Source organism: Hydra vulgaris, chromosome 14, assembly GCF_038396675.1.
Source record: "Hydra vulgaris chromosome 14, alternate assembly HydraT2T_AEP".
Lineage (NCBI taxonomy): Eukaryota > Metazoa > Cnidaria > Hydrozoa > Anthoathecata > Hydridae > Hydra > Hydra vulgaris.
The window spans coordinates 3,996,976-4,017,465 of NC_088933.1; the positions used below are offsets into that span (position 1 = coordinate 3,996,976).

Below are 20,490 nucleotides of genomic sequence, written 5' to 3' on the forward strand. Positions count from 1 at the left end.
GAAATTATGTTACACATATTTAGTACTGAATAAAATGGGTTTTAATAACAATTAAAGTTAAGTGTCTCCTGTTTGTAGATCTAGGTGTGTATCTAGGTACGTATCTAGGTGTGTATCTAAGTGCGTGTTAAAACTGAATAGTAGTAACAATGATAAAATAAATTTTCTGTAAAGAATTGTATTTAATGGACTCAAGACAATATTTTTTTTTTTTTTTTTTTTTTTTTTTTTTTTTAAACATCTTCGCTTCCAACAAGGCTGCAAGCAGCCACTGATTAAAGTTGGAAGTTACTGTAAGAGAAAAGATGAAGATTGTAGAGCAAGATAACGATTGACGGACGATTTAAAAGATTGCAAATTATACGAATCAGGAAAGCATGATGAAGGAAGCGAATTCCAAAGAGCTGATGTTCGAGGAAAAAAACTAGACGAATAAGCATTTTTGGAGCACTTAGGAACAGTCACAGAAAAAGGATGACACTTAATTGAATGACGAGTAACACGAGAATAAATTTTAGTAGATGGCACAAGAGACGCTAGCTCTTTAGAGCAGTGTCCATTATAGTATTTGTAGAAAAGAGAAAGAGAAGCAACATTACGACGATGTGATAATGGTTGAAGGTTGGCTGCAAGAGCAGGTCCAACTATGTTTACAATGCGTTTTTGCACCTTGTCTAAAAGAGAAAGGGCATCATTAGAAGATCCGCCCCAGATATGGCAACAGTATTCCATACAAGGCCGGATTTGAGATTTATAGAGATAGAGAATAGAATCCAGAGTAAGAAAGTGGCAAGCTCGATAAAGAGATGCAACCTTAGCAGATGCTAATTTTGCAACCGATTTGATATATGGTTTCCAAGAAAGATTGGAAGTAAGAGTTAATCCTAGAAGATGAAGAGTAGGTGACTCATCGAGTACATCACCGTTCATAAATATAGGAAGATCTAAATTATTGCGATAACGATTGGCTGAAAAAAATTGAGTTTTATCTGAATTAAAGTTCACCAGCCACTGTGAGCCCCATGCTGTAGCAGAAGTGAGATCCTTTTCAAGCTCAAATGCCCCCTCCAAGCAATCAGAGGGTGTTGGTTTCTTATCACGACAAGAATAAATGGTAGTATCATCAGCAAACAATGCCACCTTAGATGTGAGAATATCTGGAAGATCGTTAATGTAAATTAAAAAGAGTATAGGGCCAAGAATAGAACCTTGAGGAACCCCTGAAGTTACAGAATAAGAAGAAGAGTGTTGTCCATCGAGGACAACTTTTATGCTACGATTGGAAAGGAAGGATTCAATGATCTTAAAGATGTTGCCGGATACACCATAAGAAGAAAGCTTATGGAGAAGACCAGCATGCCAAACTTTATCAAACGCTTTTGAAATGTCAAGAGCGATGGCCTTAACCTCTCCACCTTCATCTAATGCACGATAAAACCTGTCAGTTATTACTGTTAGCAAATCAGCTGTAGAACGAGAAGATCGAAATCCATATTGATGGTCAGAAAGTAAGTTATTAGATTCAAGATGAGAAATTAAGTGTTTGTTAATTAAAGATTCAAAAACCTTGCTTATGATAGGAAGAAGACTTATGGGACGGTAGTTAGACGAATCAGATCGCTCTCCAGAATTTTTGAAGATAGGGATAACAGATGCGGCTTTCCAGTAGGCTGGAAAACAAGACTCTGATAAGCACTTGTTGAATAGTTTTGAGAGTATAGACGACAGCTCCGGAGAACACTTCTGCAAGACAATAACAGGTATGTTGTCTGGGCCACAAGCTGTAGAAGAGTCTAAGCAGGAAATCACTTTAGATACAGATGCTGGAGTGATATGAATGTCAAGCAATGGATCAACCTGTTTGTTGGCAATATCAGGTAGAACGCAACTAGTGGAATCAAGAGATGATATTGATGAAAAGTTTTTAGCAAACAGTTCGGCTTTGTCTTTAGGTGAGGTGACAAAGTCTGAACCATACAAGAGAGGTGGAATTATAGATTTGCCCTTATTATTGATATTATTAAAGATTTTCCAGAAGTCACGAGAGCCTAATTTTTGAGATGAGATACGAGATTTCATGACCTGAGAATAGCGGGTTTTGGCGTCAGACAAAACCTTTTTACAGTTGTTTCTAGCAGTAATAAACAGACGTCTGTTTTCTGGAGAATTGTTTTGCTGATAAATATGGAAGTAACGGTTTCGATTGGCAATCGCAGCAGCACAGTGTGAGGAAAACCATGGAGGAGAGTGAGGCTTGACCTGGAATCGTCGAGAGGGAATAAAAGATTCCATGCCAGCCTGAATCCACGAAGTTATGTAAGAAGCACATTTGTCGACAGGAAGTTGAAAGATTTCTACCCAAGGGCCATCACGAAGAAAGTCACGGAAAGAATCCCAGTCAGCTTTACTGTAGTTGAAAGAGGTTCGGTAATAGGGGGATTCAGGTGATGAAGAAGAATGAGATATTAGTTTTAGAGAGATCAAACTGTGATCAGAAGAACCTAAGGGTAAATGCGGAGAAACTGAGCACTGACTAGGATCAGAGACAAGACATAAGTCGAGTAGAGAAGGTAAATGATTAGGGTTGTCAGGAAAGCGAGTTGGAAAGTTGACTATTTGAGTTAGGGATTGAGAAAGGCAAAAGTTGTGGGCTTTAATGCCTGCAGAGTCACTGACACTAGAGCCAAGCCATTCAGAGTGGTGAGCATTAAAGTCACCGACAACAACTATATTAGCTGATGGATAAAGAGAGAGGGCTTGGTCAATATGATCAGAAATAACATCAAAAAGAGTGCAGTCTTGAGATGAAGGAGAGCGATATAGAACAAAGAGAAAGGCAATAGAGTGAAGTGGTGCTAAACGAAAGCACATGAAAGAATAGTCTGTGGATTCAAACCTAGTTTCACGACAAACAGGTGAATTCTTACGAATGTAAATGCCCAGGCCAAGCATGTGACTATTGGAGTCTTTACGAATCAGAGGAAGATAACCATCAACACTAAGATCACAAGATGAGACAGCCGAACTCAAATTAGTCTCACAAAGAGCAAGTAGGTCTGGTGAACTTTGCAAGAGATAAGACTCAACAGAAGAAAAGTTACTTCGAAGACCACGAATATTAGTGAATGATAGGTTTAGAGAACTTGGTGATGATGATGGTTTTTTGTGTTTTATAGTTTTTGGTACTTTATTCATTTTTAAATTAGATTGAAGAACTTGACTCAAAGCATAGATAGTACTCAGAACACCGTTTAATAGCCCAAGCAATTGCCTCATTACTACTAATAAACTCTAAGCCGTAACAAAGGGCTCCAAATGTGGCCTCCGCAATGCACACCAAAAGTACAAACAGGGACACCATCCATGCGCAACATGGCACTGTTAGTACTTTGATATTTTTCAGCTGTTGATGGAATCAGCCTCTCTGAGAGCTACCACAGAGTTCGGGAAACCTGACTACCAGCCGGCCTCAGAACCATAAAACTGAGTTTTAGAGCTGTACCCTCATAAGGAGATAATAGAATGAGTTGCTTAGTCATAAAAACAGTGACACAAGCATGCCCATGCATTGAGTCAAGAAGATCCAGCATTCAACATCCTAAACTGGAAACAATGTATTAAAAATACATCTGCGCCAGCCTAATAGATGAAGAAGGGGTGCGAGGCTGGTCAACAGATAGAATCTGTTTACCCCTTAAGTCTTTGCCTAGGAGGCCTTCTACAAGACAGTAGCTGGGTGCATTTAACATCTGCCCAAGATGAGTATTTTTATCGAGACACCATCTCTAGCCTTTACTCAACCAAGAGCCCCAAGGCAGGGGGTGTTTTAAATCGGAGTTGGCATCTCCTAGCCTTTGCCTAAAAAGGCATATCCTACAAGGCAGCAGGACATGGAGCAGATTGTACTGGGTTACATGTTACCAGTAGCAGGATAACCTGATCTGACAAATTATATATATATATATATATGACAAATATATATATATATATATATATATATATATACATATTATATATATATATATATATACACATATATATATAATATATATATATATATATATATATATATATATATATATATATATATATATATACATATATATTATATATATTATATATATATATATATTATACATATTATATAATATATATATATATATATATTATATATACTATATATATATATATATATATATATATATATATATATATATATATATATATATATATATATATATATATATTATCACATACAATATAAAGAAATATATCACATATATCACATACAATATATCACATACAATACAATATATCACATACAATATATCACATACAATACATCACAATATCAATACAATACATCACATACAATATATCACATACAATATATCACATATATCACATACAATATATCACAAAGAAATATATCACATACAATATAAAGAAATGTTTGTCTAATACTGTGGTCAAAGAGGTAAATCATAATGTGAGTAATTGTACATAATGTAAAAATAAAGCTTTTTTTTTTTTGTGAAAACATTTTGAACTTATTTTTTATCTGTATTTTATAACTTTGTTTTTTATTCTTGGTACAGCAAATGTTTTTTAATTTGTAAATATATTTATGTGTGTGTGTGTGTGTGAGAGAGAGAGAGAGTGTGCATACAACAATCTAGTTTAATTACTGTTTGAAAAAAGTATAAAACTTGTTGTTACCAACAACAACTAAAAAAGTTGAAAAGTTACAACTCTTTTCTGAATGCAAGCTTTGAAAAACAAGTCAAGCTCACCTATTCAATAATTTCAACTTCAAAAATGATTATTGTAATAACTTTTTAAACTGTTTATTGGAAATTATTTTTAGATTTCTCTCTATGTTTAGTCAAACTGTTGTCAACTTTTTCATAGTAAATTTTTTATAAAGTTTTAATGTTTATAAAGTAATTACGTTACTAACTCTTCTAAAAGTTAACTGTGTTAAATCTTGTTTGTTTTAACAAGCTCCAAATTTATCAATAAAAAAAAACTAGATATACTTTTTCGTACCTCATTGTGAAATATAAATGAAGTTTAAAAATCTGCGAAAGATAATATATTGGTAAATTAAATTTTTGTATTTCAACTTTTTAAATAGCTCTAGTGTTAGAAAAATGTTTTTTGACATGAATGGTAATCAACACATTACTTTTAATTTTTTAATTGATTGTAATTTGATTTTGTAATTTTTTAAATGATTGGTAATTGTGTCCTTACTTGTAATTTTTTTTAATCCACTTTCTACTTGTATTCTATTTTTGAAATGAACAGCATTGTGTAATCACAAAGATTTTGTAGTTTACTAAAATATTTTTTTCATGTTTTTTTTTGTGTGTTTTTTTGTTCTTTAGGGCAGTTTATCGTTTACATATGCATGTTAAAGAAGTTAAACAAAGAGGGCGACCAAAACTGAGGGATATCAGTATGATTTTTTATATTAAATTATAAAGCAAGGAAACATTGTTGTCATATAATAGTGTTATGTTGCATTTTATTTTTAAGTCATATATTCTTTTTGTTTCATATATCATTATTACATATAATATATTATTGTTATGGATAATTGTAAACAAAAGTAACATAAAAAAAAGAGTGAAATCAAATCACACTTTTGAACAATTTTATTCATTTCCATCAAGATAATAAAAAGATAGGATATGGGATATGGAAGTTTAACATCAGTTTAGTTCTTTATATGGCATAGAGATAAGAAATTTTTTTATAAATACATTGCTTGTAGCTTGAACAAACTGTTGATGTAAAGCTATGTTTGCAATGGATTTTATATCATTCATTCATTTGTTCATAGTTTTTGTCTTATGTACAAATGTAAAACTCATTCTCGGTTTTAATAATTACAAGTTGAGAAATTTAATATTTATTAGAATACCATTTTTTTTAGTATTTTTTTTTATTTCAAAGTTGAAGGTACTTAGAATTGTTATAAAACTGTTTAAGTGTTTTTTCTTACAAATGGAGCTATTTCATTCATATATTCATTCATATATTGATAGAATTATTTTGTTGTTAACATATTTTTATGATTATTTTGTGGTTAACATATTTTTATGATTATTTTGTTGTTAACATATTTTTATGATTTCTTACATCCAGCTTTTATAATCTTGTGAGGAAGTTCAAAATAAACATGACAATTTGTTAATTGTATGAAAAGAATTTTATTTGGATCAAGTATTTTCTGGGTTTTGTGTGTTAAATATAAAATTTAATAAAAAACCTCATAACCTTTATAAAACATAAAAACAGGCTTTGTTAAGAAGCGTTATACTATATGTATTTTATGCACAAAATGGCAATTTGCTTTAAATTAAATATATTTTTGAAAATTAAAAATTTAAATTTAGTATTAAAGGAATGTAAAAACAGTATAATTTAAAACTTAAAGTTTAGTTTCAAAGCGATGTAAAATAGTTTTGCAATATTTGTTAAATTTTTTTAAAATCATCTAATTCGTTACAAAAAAAGCATGAAAGATTACTATATACTATTCATCATAGTATAAAATTTATGGAAGTAAAAAAAAACTTATTTTCGAATTAAGTAGAGAAAAGTTTTTTTGTTTAATAGAAGTTATTTCACAAACGGATTTAAATTTTTTTTTTAATTCAATTGCGTATAAAGTTCTAATGAAGTTTAACTGGTAACTGATATAAAAACTGTTATTTTTTTAGATATCTGGTAACACTAAAAAATTTAATCAGTTTTTTACACTTTATTACATGGTTTTTAAATAATTGAAGCAGATCTTTTTTTATAACTGAAATAGTAGCACTTATATTGAATTTCTTACATGAGTCTTCTTTGCATGGTACTTAAGGCCCATCTTTATCTGTAATAACAGATGTATACATGTCTGTCATAAGCCCAAATAATATTTGATGGTTTTTCCTATGTCCTATTTCTTATTCCAAAAAATGATGATAAATAACAATCTCTTTTCTCTTTTAAATAAATTAATTCCTCTTCAATAAATAAAACTCTTTTTTTCAAATTTTTTATTTAAATCAACTGTTTAAAATTCTTCTTAAACTAACAATAAGAACTAAAAATATGAACAAATTAGGCTGTGAGCAAAAAATACTTTTTAGAAGTACTTTCAAAAAAAGTAGTTTCTACCACACTCAGGAATACAAAATGGTGTAGGCTAAAAAGATGGCTAAATATCTATGTGTGTGTATTTATTTGTGTGTATGATAAATACTTTTGATTTGTTAATATATTATACGTTTTTTTAAAAATATTATTTGTTACAGGTTGTGAATTTTTTAAAGAAAACCCCGCACTGAAACATCGTTTGGTACCATGGCTTTTGAGGGATTTAAATGTTCTTCTCGGTGATAATGATGAAAATATCAGATTTGTAATGAGCTTGATTTTGAATCTTATATCCAAGTAAATTTTTTTTAAAGTAAATCTATATCCAAGTTTCTTTATATATATATATATATATATATATATATATATATATATATATATATATATATATATATATATATATATATATATATATAATATATATATATATATATATATATATATATACAGTGGTGTACACTAGGATTTTGGTCGGTCGTCCGGCTGGCGACTGAGAGTAATAATTTAGTTAATCTTAAAAAGTTTTATTTATGTTCTAAATATGTCTTAAATAAGTTTTTTAAAGTGTGTGTTTTCACTATGAATAAAATTATATTTTCATATTTGATGAATATAAAGTTATAAAAAAGATTATTTATCTTTTTTCAATTTCAGTGGTTACGATAAGTTATATTTATTATAAGAAAACTATTGTTGCATTTATAAAGTAGCATTTAAAATGTATTGGTATTTTTATTTACGCCACCTTTTATGTAATTAAACTTTAAATGAATGAGAATTGTGAGAAAACTATTGTCACATTTATATAGTAGTGTTTAAGATGTTTTGGTATTTTTATTTGCGTCCGTTTTATGTAATTAATCTTTAATTGAATGAAAAATGCGACTTTAAGGACTTTTTAAAAAATAGTTTTTTAAAAAACATGTTTTAAACATCTTGGTATTTTTATTGCGCACTCACTCTTTTTTAAAGAGAGAAAAGTTTTTTTGTAATTAAACTTTTAATGAACAATAGTTGAAAGATAAAATAGCTTTCAAACAAAGTTTTTTTGAAGTTATTCTTTAAAATAAAAATGTATCATTATATTTAAATTATTTTTAATAATATAACAATTGAATATTTACTATTTATAGAGCTTATAATAAAACTTTATTTGTATTTTAAAATTTTATTATATTATTTAAAGAAGGTGTTTTCAACAAGCGTTTTAACAAAATTAAATAAAAAAAGTTTATTATTTAATTAAAAGTGTTTGATAAATAAACTTTTAACATTAGAAATTTTTATAATTTAATTTTGTATTTGAAATTTTTATAATTAAATTTTGTAAATGTTTGCTAATTAACAGCAGTTATGACTTCAAAACTTTCATTCATTCTTTATAAAAAACAAAAACTGGCGTTCTAATTTAAACAGAATGACGTAAGTTAATAGAAAAAAAGGAGAATAAATTTCAACAATAAAACTTTAAAAATATTGCTTTATTGTTACGTTAGATTAAAAAGTATTAAAATTATCAAAAGTTGTTTGATTGATAAAAATTAATATTTCGTTGATAGAAAGTAATAGTCTTTCGAAAACAAAAGAACAAATTTACCTTTAGTGGCAAAAATGTTACTAAATGTAGAAATGCAAACTGCGGCAAAAAAATAAATTTGAATAATGAGTAACATAAATTTAAGTAATATGTTAAAAGTAATATGTTAAAATATATTAAACCAGTTTTAATAGTCGTTCGGCCGGGCAATTCAATCGCATCAAAACATTATTTCCAGTAGCCCTTCGAAAGATTTTAGTGGCATTTGCCATCGGGCAACCACAAGTGTACACCACTGATATATATATATTTAATATTTAATATATGAACATCAATAAATACGAATTCTCTCAATACTAATTTTTTTATTTTATCTAAGAAATTTTTGCTACATTATTGATACCAGCATCTTCAGCTTTAATTACAAATTATTAATTAAATTAAATTACAAACAAACGGTAACGTCACTTTTTAATGGCTTCTTTAAAGCTCGCTTTAATTGGGCTTCTTTAATATTACATAGGTATAAAAAATATGAGTCCAGAATTGCGTTTTTACATATTGACCATCATCTAAATTCATACCTCTATTTTTAGGTCCGCATTTGTTGAACTGAATTTCGATTGCCTCTCGAACTTTTCTTTCAAAGTTTTTGGGTTCTACTTTTAACGTCTTTACTTGATCCCATTTTATACTACATGAACATTTAATTTTATGATGCCCAATTGCAGATTGTTCTAATTTTTTTTCAAAAACATTTTTTTGGTGTTGTTTTGTTCTTGTTGCTATTTTCATTTTTGTTTCGCTGATTTATTTTTGTTCACACTCGCATTCTATTAGGTATACTCCGGGATGGCTATTTGATGGTAGTTTTGTTTTGTTGCGTGAAGTTAGCAAAGATTTAAGATTTGCACTAGATTTAAAGACTGCCCTGTAACCTGCTTTCCTAAAGATTTTTTAAAGTTTTGGTGATAATATTGGGATCCACGGTAGTGATATAGTTGGCATGGTTGCTTCGTTGTTAGATAAAACTATTTCATTATTTGAGTGTCGTTTTTTTATAACAATATTTGCAAGGTCTTGTAATTTTTTCTTTTCGTATCCATTTTTAGCAAACACATTTATTAAGAAATCGATTTCTTGATTTAAAAATTTTTCAGAACAAATTGATAAAGCTCTATGAATAAATCCTTTAAATATTCCTTCTAAGATTTTTGGATCGTGGTTTGAATTGGGCTTAACCTGAATATTTGTTATTGCTTTTTTTCGATGTATGTTAAAATCATAATTACCTTTTCGATTATTGGTTATTCGGATATCTAAAAAATTTAATCTTTTGTTTTCATCTTCCAATTCAATTGTGTATTTGATGGCATGATGTTGACTGTTTAATATTTAACATACTAAATATACCCTATTTAGACATTATTTCAGTAACAGATTCCACTGCGTTAAAACTAGAGTGTTGCAACAAAATTGAGAGTTCACAAGACTTACGCAGAAACGTGTTGAGGCAACTTAAAATGCTTAAACCACAAAAAAACAGTAATTTAAATTATAAACAGAGGGAAGCATTAAAACAAATAAAAGATGACAAAAACATTGATATATACTCTTTTGATAAAGGAGCAGGCTTTGTTAGAATAGAACACAACAAAGCCATTGACAAAATTTGTCAAGAGATAGGCAAAACAAAGATAATTAAAAAAGACCCTACCATTACATTTGCTACTAAAATTAGAACTTACCTATCAAAATTGAATAAAAAAGGGCGGTTTACCAAAAAAGAAGATGAAAGTCTTTACCCAAGCGACCCAGTACCGCCACGTATGTATCGTGTAATTAAAGTGCACAAACCGGAAAAATCATACCCTATGCGATTAGTAGTAATAGGACTTTCACTCATGATGGTACTTGCGAAAGGTTTCCTGCAATTTTTTGAAAATAAAGCAATCAACATTGCGCTTCATTCTAATCCACTGTTAGAAATAAAATCGTTTTTCAGGTACGTAGATAAAAAAACGACACTCAAATAATGAAATAGTTTTATCTAACAACGAAGCAACCATGCCAACTATATCACTACCGTGGATCCCAATATTATCACCAAAACTTTAAAAAATCTTTAGGAAAGCAGGTTACAGGGCAGTCTTTAAATCTAGTGCAAATCTTAAATCTTTGCTAACTTCACGCAACAAAACAAAACTACCATCAAATAGCCATCCCGGAGTATACCTAATAGAATGCGAGTGTGAACAAAAATAAATCAGCGAAACAAAAATGAAAATAGCAACAAGAACAAAACAACACCAAAAAAATGTTTTTGAAGAAAAATTAGAACAATCTGCAATTGGGCATCATAAAATTAAATGTTCATGTAGTATAAAATGGGATCAAGTAAAGACGTTAAAAGTAGAACCCAAAAACTTTGAAAGAAAAGTTCGAGAGGCAATCGAAATTCAGTTCAACAAATGCGGACCTAAAAATAGAGGTATGAATTTAGATGATGGTCAATATGTAAAAACGCAATTCTGGACTCATATTTTTTATACCTATGTAATATTAAAGAAGCCCAATTAAAGCGAGCTTTAAAGAAGCCATTAAAAAGTGACGTTACCGTTTGTTTGTAATTTAATTTAATTAATAATTTGTAATTAAAGCTGAAGATGCTAGTATCAATAATGTAGCGAAAATTTCTTAGATAAAATAAAAAAATTAGTATTGAGAGAATTCGTATTTATTGATGTTCATATATATTAAATTTATTCAACTCTCATACAAGATGTCGTCATTTAAAAAATATATATATATATATATATATATATATATATATATATATATATATATATATATATATATATATATATATATATATATATATATTATATATAATATATATATATATTATATATAATATATATCCGATAAAGTGCTTTTGTTCCGTTTTAAAAAAAGGAGCTAAATACCAAAGTTTTATCTTTATGTTTAAAGCACACTGAGGTGTTCCTTTATATGTCAATTTTTTTTTTGATGTAATAAAACTTCATCATATTATGCATATATGTTCTTATGTCACATGTTAAAAAACCAGTGAAGTGCGTGAAAAAGAAAAACTGGACTTGTTAGTGAAAGAATAATTAACAATTTTTTTTGCATTCTAACAGAATACTCATCATTTAAGTAAAATGACTGAATGTCATTTTATAAGTACAAATCTACATATTAAACATACTTATAAGTAGTGATATTTGTTTGGTTAAGTTAGCTAGTTACTGGTACTGAGCCTTTCTTTGTTGATTGGTCAGTAATAATATTGCTGTTTTAAGTTTACAAAGTAAATCATTTTGAATTGATTTTTAATGAGATTTTTTTAAATATTTTATATTTGTTTATATTTGTTTTTTAAATACTTAGAAAGTATTATAAGTTTTAAGATGACTTGTTGGTTATTGATGTTGTTGATTGGTGTTGTTGTTTATTGTTGATGTTGTTATGTTGTTGATTGGTGTTGTTGTTTATTGTTGATGTTCTTATGTTGTTGATTGGTGTTGTTGTTTATTGTTGATGTTGTTATGTTGTTGATTGGTGTTGTTCTTGATGTTTTTGATTGTTGTTGTTGTTAGTGTTGTTGATTAGTATTATTGATGTTGTTGTTGATTATTGTTGCACTGATGTCCAAAGAGACAGCCAGTTTTTATATTGTGTCACTCGAATAAAACCTTCTAACAATATAAAGGAGTTTTTTTAAATCCAAACAAAAATACTAGAAGTCATAAATAGGGCAAAAGGGTAAAGTTGAGGAGGTCTTAATCATTTTAGATGTACGATACAAAATTTGTTTTTGTTCAAGAGTATTTGTTCTATAATAATAAAAATGAGTGTTAGTAAAATTGGAAAAAATGGTAAAGGGTCACAAACAGGGCAAAATATAAAATTGAGGGGGTTTAAGTCTATTTAAGCATTTTAGATGCCCATTACAAAAAAATAAAAAAAATAAATTAGGTATCAAAAAATTTAAAACAACAAAAACATTTTAAAATATTTACAATATTAATGTATATATGGTACATTATCCAGGGCTCGAATTAAGTGAATTTCAATATCCGGAAATATTTCTGGTCATTAAATTCTAATAAAAGTTTATTAAAAACCGAGAACACAGTTTTAATAAAATGGTCAATTTATCATATTGCAAAAATTAATGAAAAAACGAAACAATAAATTTACTACTGCAAAAGTAATATCAGTCAAAACTTACATATTTTTAATTATTGTTTTTTTAAACACGAGGTAATTTAGGAATTAAAAATATTAAAAAAAAAAAGTTGTACGACAAAAATTATTATTACTAAAAGTTCAAAAAATTTGTGTGGTAATTTAAAAATCAACCAATAAAAAACTATGCTAAAGCTATTTGGGCATTTTATAAAGCATTGTATAAAAATCAACCAATAAAAATTAGGCTAAAGCTATTTGCGTATTGTATGAAACAATAATATCGAACTACACCAAGTACCAAAAAAGAAATTAAATTCTGCAAGATTTAGGAAACAGTTTTTAATCATGATAAAAAAGTGTTTAAACTTAAACTAGAAAAGGGGGAGCTTTTTTTTTATTATTATACTGATTTTTTATTTTTATGCTTTTAATGTCGTCTTTAAAAATGATTTGTTAAATAATATTTTAACAACAGTTTTCTTGTTAACAATTTTCAGTTACCCGAAGACGCTATTTGCAATGAAATAATTTAAAATTTTTATATGCAGCCTTATTTAAATATAATTATTTTATATAAAAAAAGACTTTAAAAGGTTATATAATTTTTATAACAATGGTGTTAATGTTTTAAAACATTAATTACTTAATGCCCAAAAAAAACTGCTTTAAGAGTGTCTTTAGATTTTTAATTATTTTTGTTTAATAAGTATAACAAAAAACTTTTCAGTATAATCAATATAGCATATTGTAATATATATATGCATATACAAATTCGTATAACCTACGCATATATAATATACACATGCATATATATATTCATATAACCAATATAGCATATGAACATGTATACTTATAACCAATATAACTTACAATTCACAAAGCACAAGTTTTTAACATAAAATGCATACAACATAACACTTTAAAACAAGTTTTTTGAAAACTTTTTTATTTAAATCTTAAATTTTTGCAATTTTTTTTTGAATTAAATTTTGCAAATTTGATTGAATCTTTAAAAGCATTGAATTCAACTTTGCAGCTCAAATTGAATTCAACATTGAAGCTCAAATTAAATTTAACATTGACGCTCAAGTTTAACTAAATTTATTGAATTTTATCCAATATTTGAAATAAATCTGATTATAATATGATTAAGCTGGCATTAAATTTTTATTAATTTTTAATATTTAGATATTTTTTTTAACCGATCAACATTTCTGCTTGCAGAGGTTTATACAATTCAATGACTCTCACTGAAATAATTAATTTGGTTTTATACCATCTTAAAAGTTTTAAACTTTCTATTAAATAAAAAAAAAGAAGAAAAGTAAGAAAAAGGGTAAATGATAGCAAGATATAAAAATTATTCTTTTAAAATGTTGATAAACAATTTTTTTGTTTAGTATTTCGATGGAATGTGAAGAATTTAAAAAGCAGCTTGAGCCGTTTCTTTTTAAGGAAACTGATCATTTTATTGCAGAGCTTATAAGTTTTGCTCGCTCACCTTATGATATTAAAGGTTATGATGACAATGTTGTTTATGATGTCTCTATACAAAATCCTGGTAAGTAATATCAGAGGTTTTTGATAATAAATTTTATAAAAGTAATATTATAATAGTAATATTTTCTAATAAATAATATAAACCATATGTACCTGATATATATCATATGCAAGCCTCTTCTCAGGAATGGCGTACAACTGCACGTCTTATATGACCACAACAAATCATAAAAAGTAAAAGCATAAAACTAGTATTTAATCATTCTAAGCACTACACTAACGAAGTAATAATGAAAAAATTTATTAACTTTAATTGAAACTATTAATTGAAACACTTCTAAATTTAAAAGATTCATTTATTTCATGTTTTTATTTTTACTTGTTTATCTTTTAATTGTTTTATAATTCATTTATATTTTGATTTATATTTAATTTTTTCTTCATTTTAGTTTTTTCAGCACATTTTTAAAACACGCAAATTATTAAAAGATTTTTGAAAAAGCTAGCACCTTAATGTGTTCTTTTTGATAGAACAACATTTAAAAGTTTTTAAAAGTTTAAAAGTTTAAAAGTTTTTTGAATAAAATATTTTTTTAGGGGTGCCTCAATAACGTTTTAATGGATCCCTAATACTAGTAAAAAAAATTTTTTTTGAAATGTAATACTTGTTGGGTCTCGAATGAAGCAAAATTATATAAAAATTGTAAAAATAATCATCATTTAAAAAAAATATAATATATATTTTTTATTTTAGATTTTATTTGCAAAAAAAATGACATTTTTTAACTAAAAATAAAATATTTGTTTTCACAAAGTTTTTTAGTTATAATTTTTTTAGTTACATATTTTTTTAATAACATTAGGGACCCATTAAATGTTCAAGGGTCTTGAGGCACCACTAAAAATGTTTTTATTCAAAGAACTTTTAAATCTAGTGTTATTTTATCTTATAGAACACATTAAGGTGAGAGCTGCTTATATTTTTTAAAAATATTGCTTTTTGAACCACCCTAGTAAGTCATATAAACACCTTTTGCTGAGAATGCTTGCATATGAAACTAATATATATATATATATATATATATATATATATATATATATATATATATATATATATATATATATATATATATATATATATATATATATATATATATATATATATATATATATATATATATTTAAAAGTAAGATAAAAAAAAACAACTTTTTTATGGTACTTAAAGTTTCATGCCATTTTTACTTTAAGTACCGTAAAAAAGTTGTTTTTTTTTCATTTTACTTTTTTATTTATTTATTGATCTATTTTGTGATTATTTCACTTTATATTGATCACTCTCAAATCGAAAAAAATTGATTACTATTACATAATCAAAACAACAATATATATATATATATATATATATATATATATATATATATATATATATATATATATATATATATTTATACATATATATATACATATATATATATATATATATATATATATATATATATATATATATATATATATATATATATATATATATATATATATATATATATATATATATATATATATATATGTATATATATATACCATACATACAGTATTGTGCAAATTAATTGCATCAAACATTTTTTTGTTTTTTTTTGATTTATTCTAATTTTCTCTAATTTAACTTCGATTAGAAGGATAAATAAATTTAAAAAAGTAAATAAACAAAAATGGACACTACACCAAGAAGATCTAAAATAGATCTAAAAGATCTAAAATATTAACTTTTCTTCAGTATTCTTATAAATCTCAACAAGGAACAGCCACATTATGTTCAAAAAACCAATATACAGTTAGCTGGGTCAAGAAGTATTACTTTGCAACAGGCAACTTATCACCATTAAGTCAAGGAAAATGTGGTCGAAAACTAAAGACCTCAGTGAGAGATGACCGATATCTGATGCTGAAGAGAATCAAAAATTCAATGAAGACAGCTGAACAACTAATGAATGATTTAGCTACCCATGTCTGCTCAAATACTGTGTGGAGGCTATTAATAGCTTTTAAAAGGCTTGCCTGAAAACCTTCTAAAAAACCATTACTTACAGATGCCATAATGAAGAAGCATTTCTTATGGGCAAAGGAATACAAAAAATGGACTTATGAACAATAGAGAAAATGTTAAAATGTTAAATTTACAGCTATTATATTTATTATTTTTGTATAACTATTTAAAAGCTGAAGATAATAAATTGAAGTGACTTGATAATTATTAAGTTATTAATTTAATAACATACTTGATAATTGTTAACTTGTTTATTAATTGGTTGTATGTTTAATTTTCTGATTATTCACATTTTGAAGCGCAATACCAACAATTTCTGTTCTCTGCTGTTGAACCAGGAGCACTCTACCCAGTTACTGGCATGATAAACTCTGACACTTACATAGAGGTTCTGCAAACACATTTAATTTCAGATGTTAAAATTGTTTCCAAATGGAAACATAATATTTCAGCAGGATTAAGCCACATGCCATACATCCAAAAACGTCTGCAAATTCATGGTAGAAAATATTAAAACACCTTAATGACTTGGCGACTCCTCAGATCTCAATCTAATTGAGATTCTCTGGACAATTGTAAAGTAAAAGACTATGAATATATGACTTCACAACTAAAACTATGCTTACCACCACTATCCTTCAAATTTGGTTTGAAGACTCAAAAATCCAAAACATTTGTGAAAATTTGGTAGATTCTATGCTAAGTAGTGTGCAAAAAAACGTAGCAGCACTAGGAGGACACAAATTATTAGTACATAAGTTTTTATTAATGGAGAAAGAAATTTAAATTTCTAGAATTTAAGAAAATTAAAATTCCTTCAATTTAATTTGCACAGTACACAGTATTGTGCAAATTAAATTGATGCAATTAATTTGCACAATACTGTGTATATATATATATATATATATATATATATATATATATATATATATATATATATATATATATATATATATATATATAATATATAATATTACATATATATTTATTATATAATATTACATATATATTTATATATAAATTACATATATATAAATAAATTTAATTTATATATATATATATATGTATATATATATATATATATATATATATATATATATATATATATATATATATATATATATATCTATATTAGGATTTTATATATAAATGAGATACATAACCTTTAGTTTTGTTGAATTTTAGCGCTCGCTACATTTTTTTTAATTTTTAATTTTACTCTTTATGGCTGTTCTACAAACTATTTGGTGTGCACCCACAGAAAAATGGCTAGCTGTTTTGAATAATTTTTTTTTTATGTCTAGAGTCAAACAGTTTTATTTATAATTATTTTAAGTATTCTATTTATTGCGATGTAAAGAAAAAATTTGAAATGTGTAATATATAAAATATAAAAATATATGTATAATATATGTGCTTATATGTGTAAAATATGTAACAATATCCTTATAAAAACCCTTTTATTTTGTTACAAAATACGTTTTAGAGCTTCTTACACTTGGGGCAGGTTGGCTCTCTATTGTTAGATAGCCTTATTGTTAGATAGCCCTATAATTTTTGTAATCCTTATAATATGAGCTTTCTCATGAAATAAATTTATTTTAGGCACATATTTTTGTCTATAAAAATAAAATTATACATATATATATATATATATATATATATATATATATATATATATATATATATATATATATATATATATATATATATATATATATACATATACATATACATACATACGCATATATCAGGATGTTTCGTTATGTAGGAAAAAAAAAATTAAAAGCAGACTTTTAATTGCTCTCTAAATCATTTTAAAGTTAGTTGATTATTATTAACCACTTTTTTTTCTCTATTTATTATTGATTTAGAAAAAATCTAAATTCTGGGGCAAACTTCATAGTATAAAGATAAAGTTTGAGTTTAAGAATAACTATACAGTAAAATTAATTTAAAAATATATATGTACAGCTTGTTATAAATATATACTTGTAACATTAACATTACAAGCATTATAAGCTTCTAACAAAAATTAAATCATTTCTAAAATAAAATAAAATTTTGTATATAATAAGCAATTTTTTTTATAAATGCTTCCACAAAAACCAAAAGCTTTTTTAAAAAGTATTGAGAGCAGCTTGTGTGGCTCACCATGTTCGTTTTAGGAGAGCATTTCTTCGCACTCATTAATCTGTTTACTGCCTATATATTTAAATGTATATATGTCAATTATTTTCTGTAAGACTATTTTTTATTTTCTGATTATGTAATTTAATTGTTGGTTATGGTAGGAGGAATTTGAAAACCTTGAATGGTATTCCTCCTAGTTTTGGTATAAAAATGCTCTTGATCTGCAAAACAGTTCTAACTGTAAAACACAAACAGCATTGAATGATCAGGATGGAGTCCACCAAGAAGAATATCTAATTGTAAAAACTTGCTTAAATTTTTCTGTAATTTATATAAGAAAGTGGGATTGAGAAAACTCAACCAAACTATACAAGTGTTGAACCATGAACAATAATCTTAAAAAAAGATGATGAAAAAAAATCCTAATAATTCTGTTTTATGATTTACAGTTCATGTAATTGAAGATTCTCTTCAAGAGCGTTTGCTAAATGATATTTTTGATGGAAATGACGACGATGATTCAAGGAATATTGTCACTAGCATTGATGTTGGTATGTCTTTTTAATCTTAAATAATTTTAACTAGTTTATTGCTAACACAAAATGTTATATGGCAACCAACTTGTTTTTAAGTATAGCCAACATTATGGTGTCCCTTTCCCGCAAAATTTTAAAATTATCAGGTCTTATCGCAAAATTTTAAAATTATCAACTTTTAAATTAAGGTTTTGACTAAAAAAAAGGTTAAAAAAATTCTTTTTTACCTTCTTTTTTTGGTATTTTTACTTAAAATCTTATTTATATAAAAAACTTGACTTGAAAAAATTAATTTATAGGTTCCCCGAATTGTCAAGTGATTTTGAGCAATTTAACTTTTTTTGTTATAAGATTGATACAGTTCCACTGTTTTAAAAAAAGATCAAATGTTCGTTAAACTTACTTTTTCTCATTTGCAATGTTCATCCACAATTTGAAGTAGTAGTTGAAACTACTCAGGATCCTTGACTTCAGTTTTGAAGAATTGTATAAGTTTTACACCTCTCTCATTTCAGACATCAACAACTTGACGGTACTTAATAACATTTTTGTAATCTTTCGTCTTATTCCCATATATATTCAGGAAGTACAGTTTTTCAGCCTTCATATCTTTTCTTCTTTGAGTGTTGTACAGCTTAACGTCATAGCAGATCATTCAATAGACAAAATGTCGACATCAAACATCACAGAGACAACTAACTCTTTAGTTAAATACAAAACGTATCTGTTGCAAGAATGAATGGCTGCATCAGAAATTTTGTCTTCATCATGTTACCACTGTGTATCAGTTTGGGTGGGATAATTGAGTTGCGATCTTTAAAAAAAGCCTTTGTGTGAAACAGCGCAATAAAATCAGCCATTCTTTACAATTTATGTTGTTGATCCGGGTCAAGTGATGCAATCTGTTGATCCAATATGACAAGTTTCAAGATATACTGCTCATTGTGCATAAATCTTCCATGATGATGCGCACCTAGTTTTTTGAAGCTAAACATCTTACAATTTTTCAAGTCACCTCCAAGATAATTAACTGTCAGTTCAATCAATTCTTGATAATCAGCTCTTGGAAAAATATTCTCCTCAAGAGACCTACCAGCCTAGTTCAAGATGAGTGTTTCCTGGCGATGAATAGGATGGTTCTCTTCCTACCACTAACATTTGATTACATCTGTAAGCTTATGAGATATAGAATCCCAAATGTCTTGTAGCATTTTCAAAATTTACTTGATAGGTATATTATGATTTTCACTAACTGTATCTCAGGTGTGATGAATATGCAGTTTGTAAAAATTATGGCGACAAACTGCCCACAACAGTGCATGACTGCCTTTTCAACTAGTGCTGCACATCCAGCTTTGCATCCATT

At 26.9% G+C, this 20,490-nt stretch overlaps 1 protein-coding gene across 2 annotated transcripts in view; it reads left to right on the forward strand.

Annotated features, from left to right (window-relative positions):
• The window catches only part of LOC100207129 (E3 ubiquitin-protein ligase Topors), a 44,144-nt gene that overhangs the window by 10,806 nt on the left and 12,848 nt on the right, over nucleotides 1-20,490 (forward strand). For both annotated transcript variants that reach the window (XM_065818167.1, XM_065818168.1), the window contains exons 6-9: nucleotides 5,391-5,461; nucleotides 7,314-7,452; nucleotides 14,311-14,471; nucleotides 19,038-19,139. In XM_065818167.1, coding sequence (XP_065674239.1) covers nucleotides 5,391-5,461; nucleotides 7,314-7,452; nucleotides 14,311-14,471; nucleotides 19,038-19,139 — 473 coding nt within the window. The remainder of the gene's footprint in view (nucleotides 1-5,390; nucleotides 5,462-7,313; nucleotides 7,453-14,310; nucleotides 14,472-19,037; nucleotides 19,140-20,490) is intronic.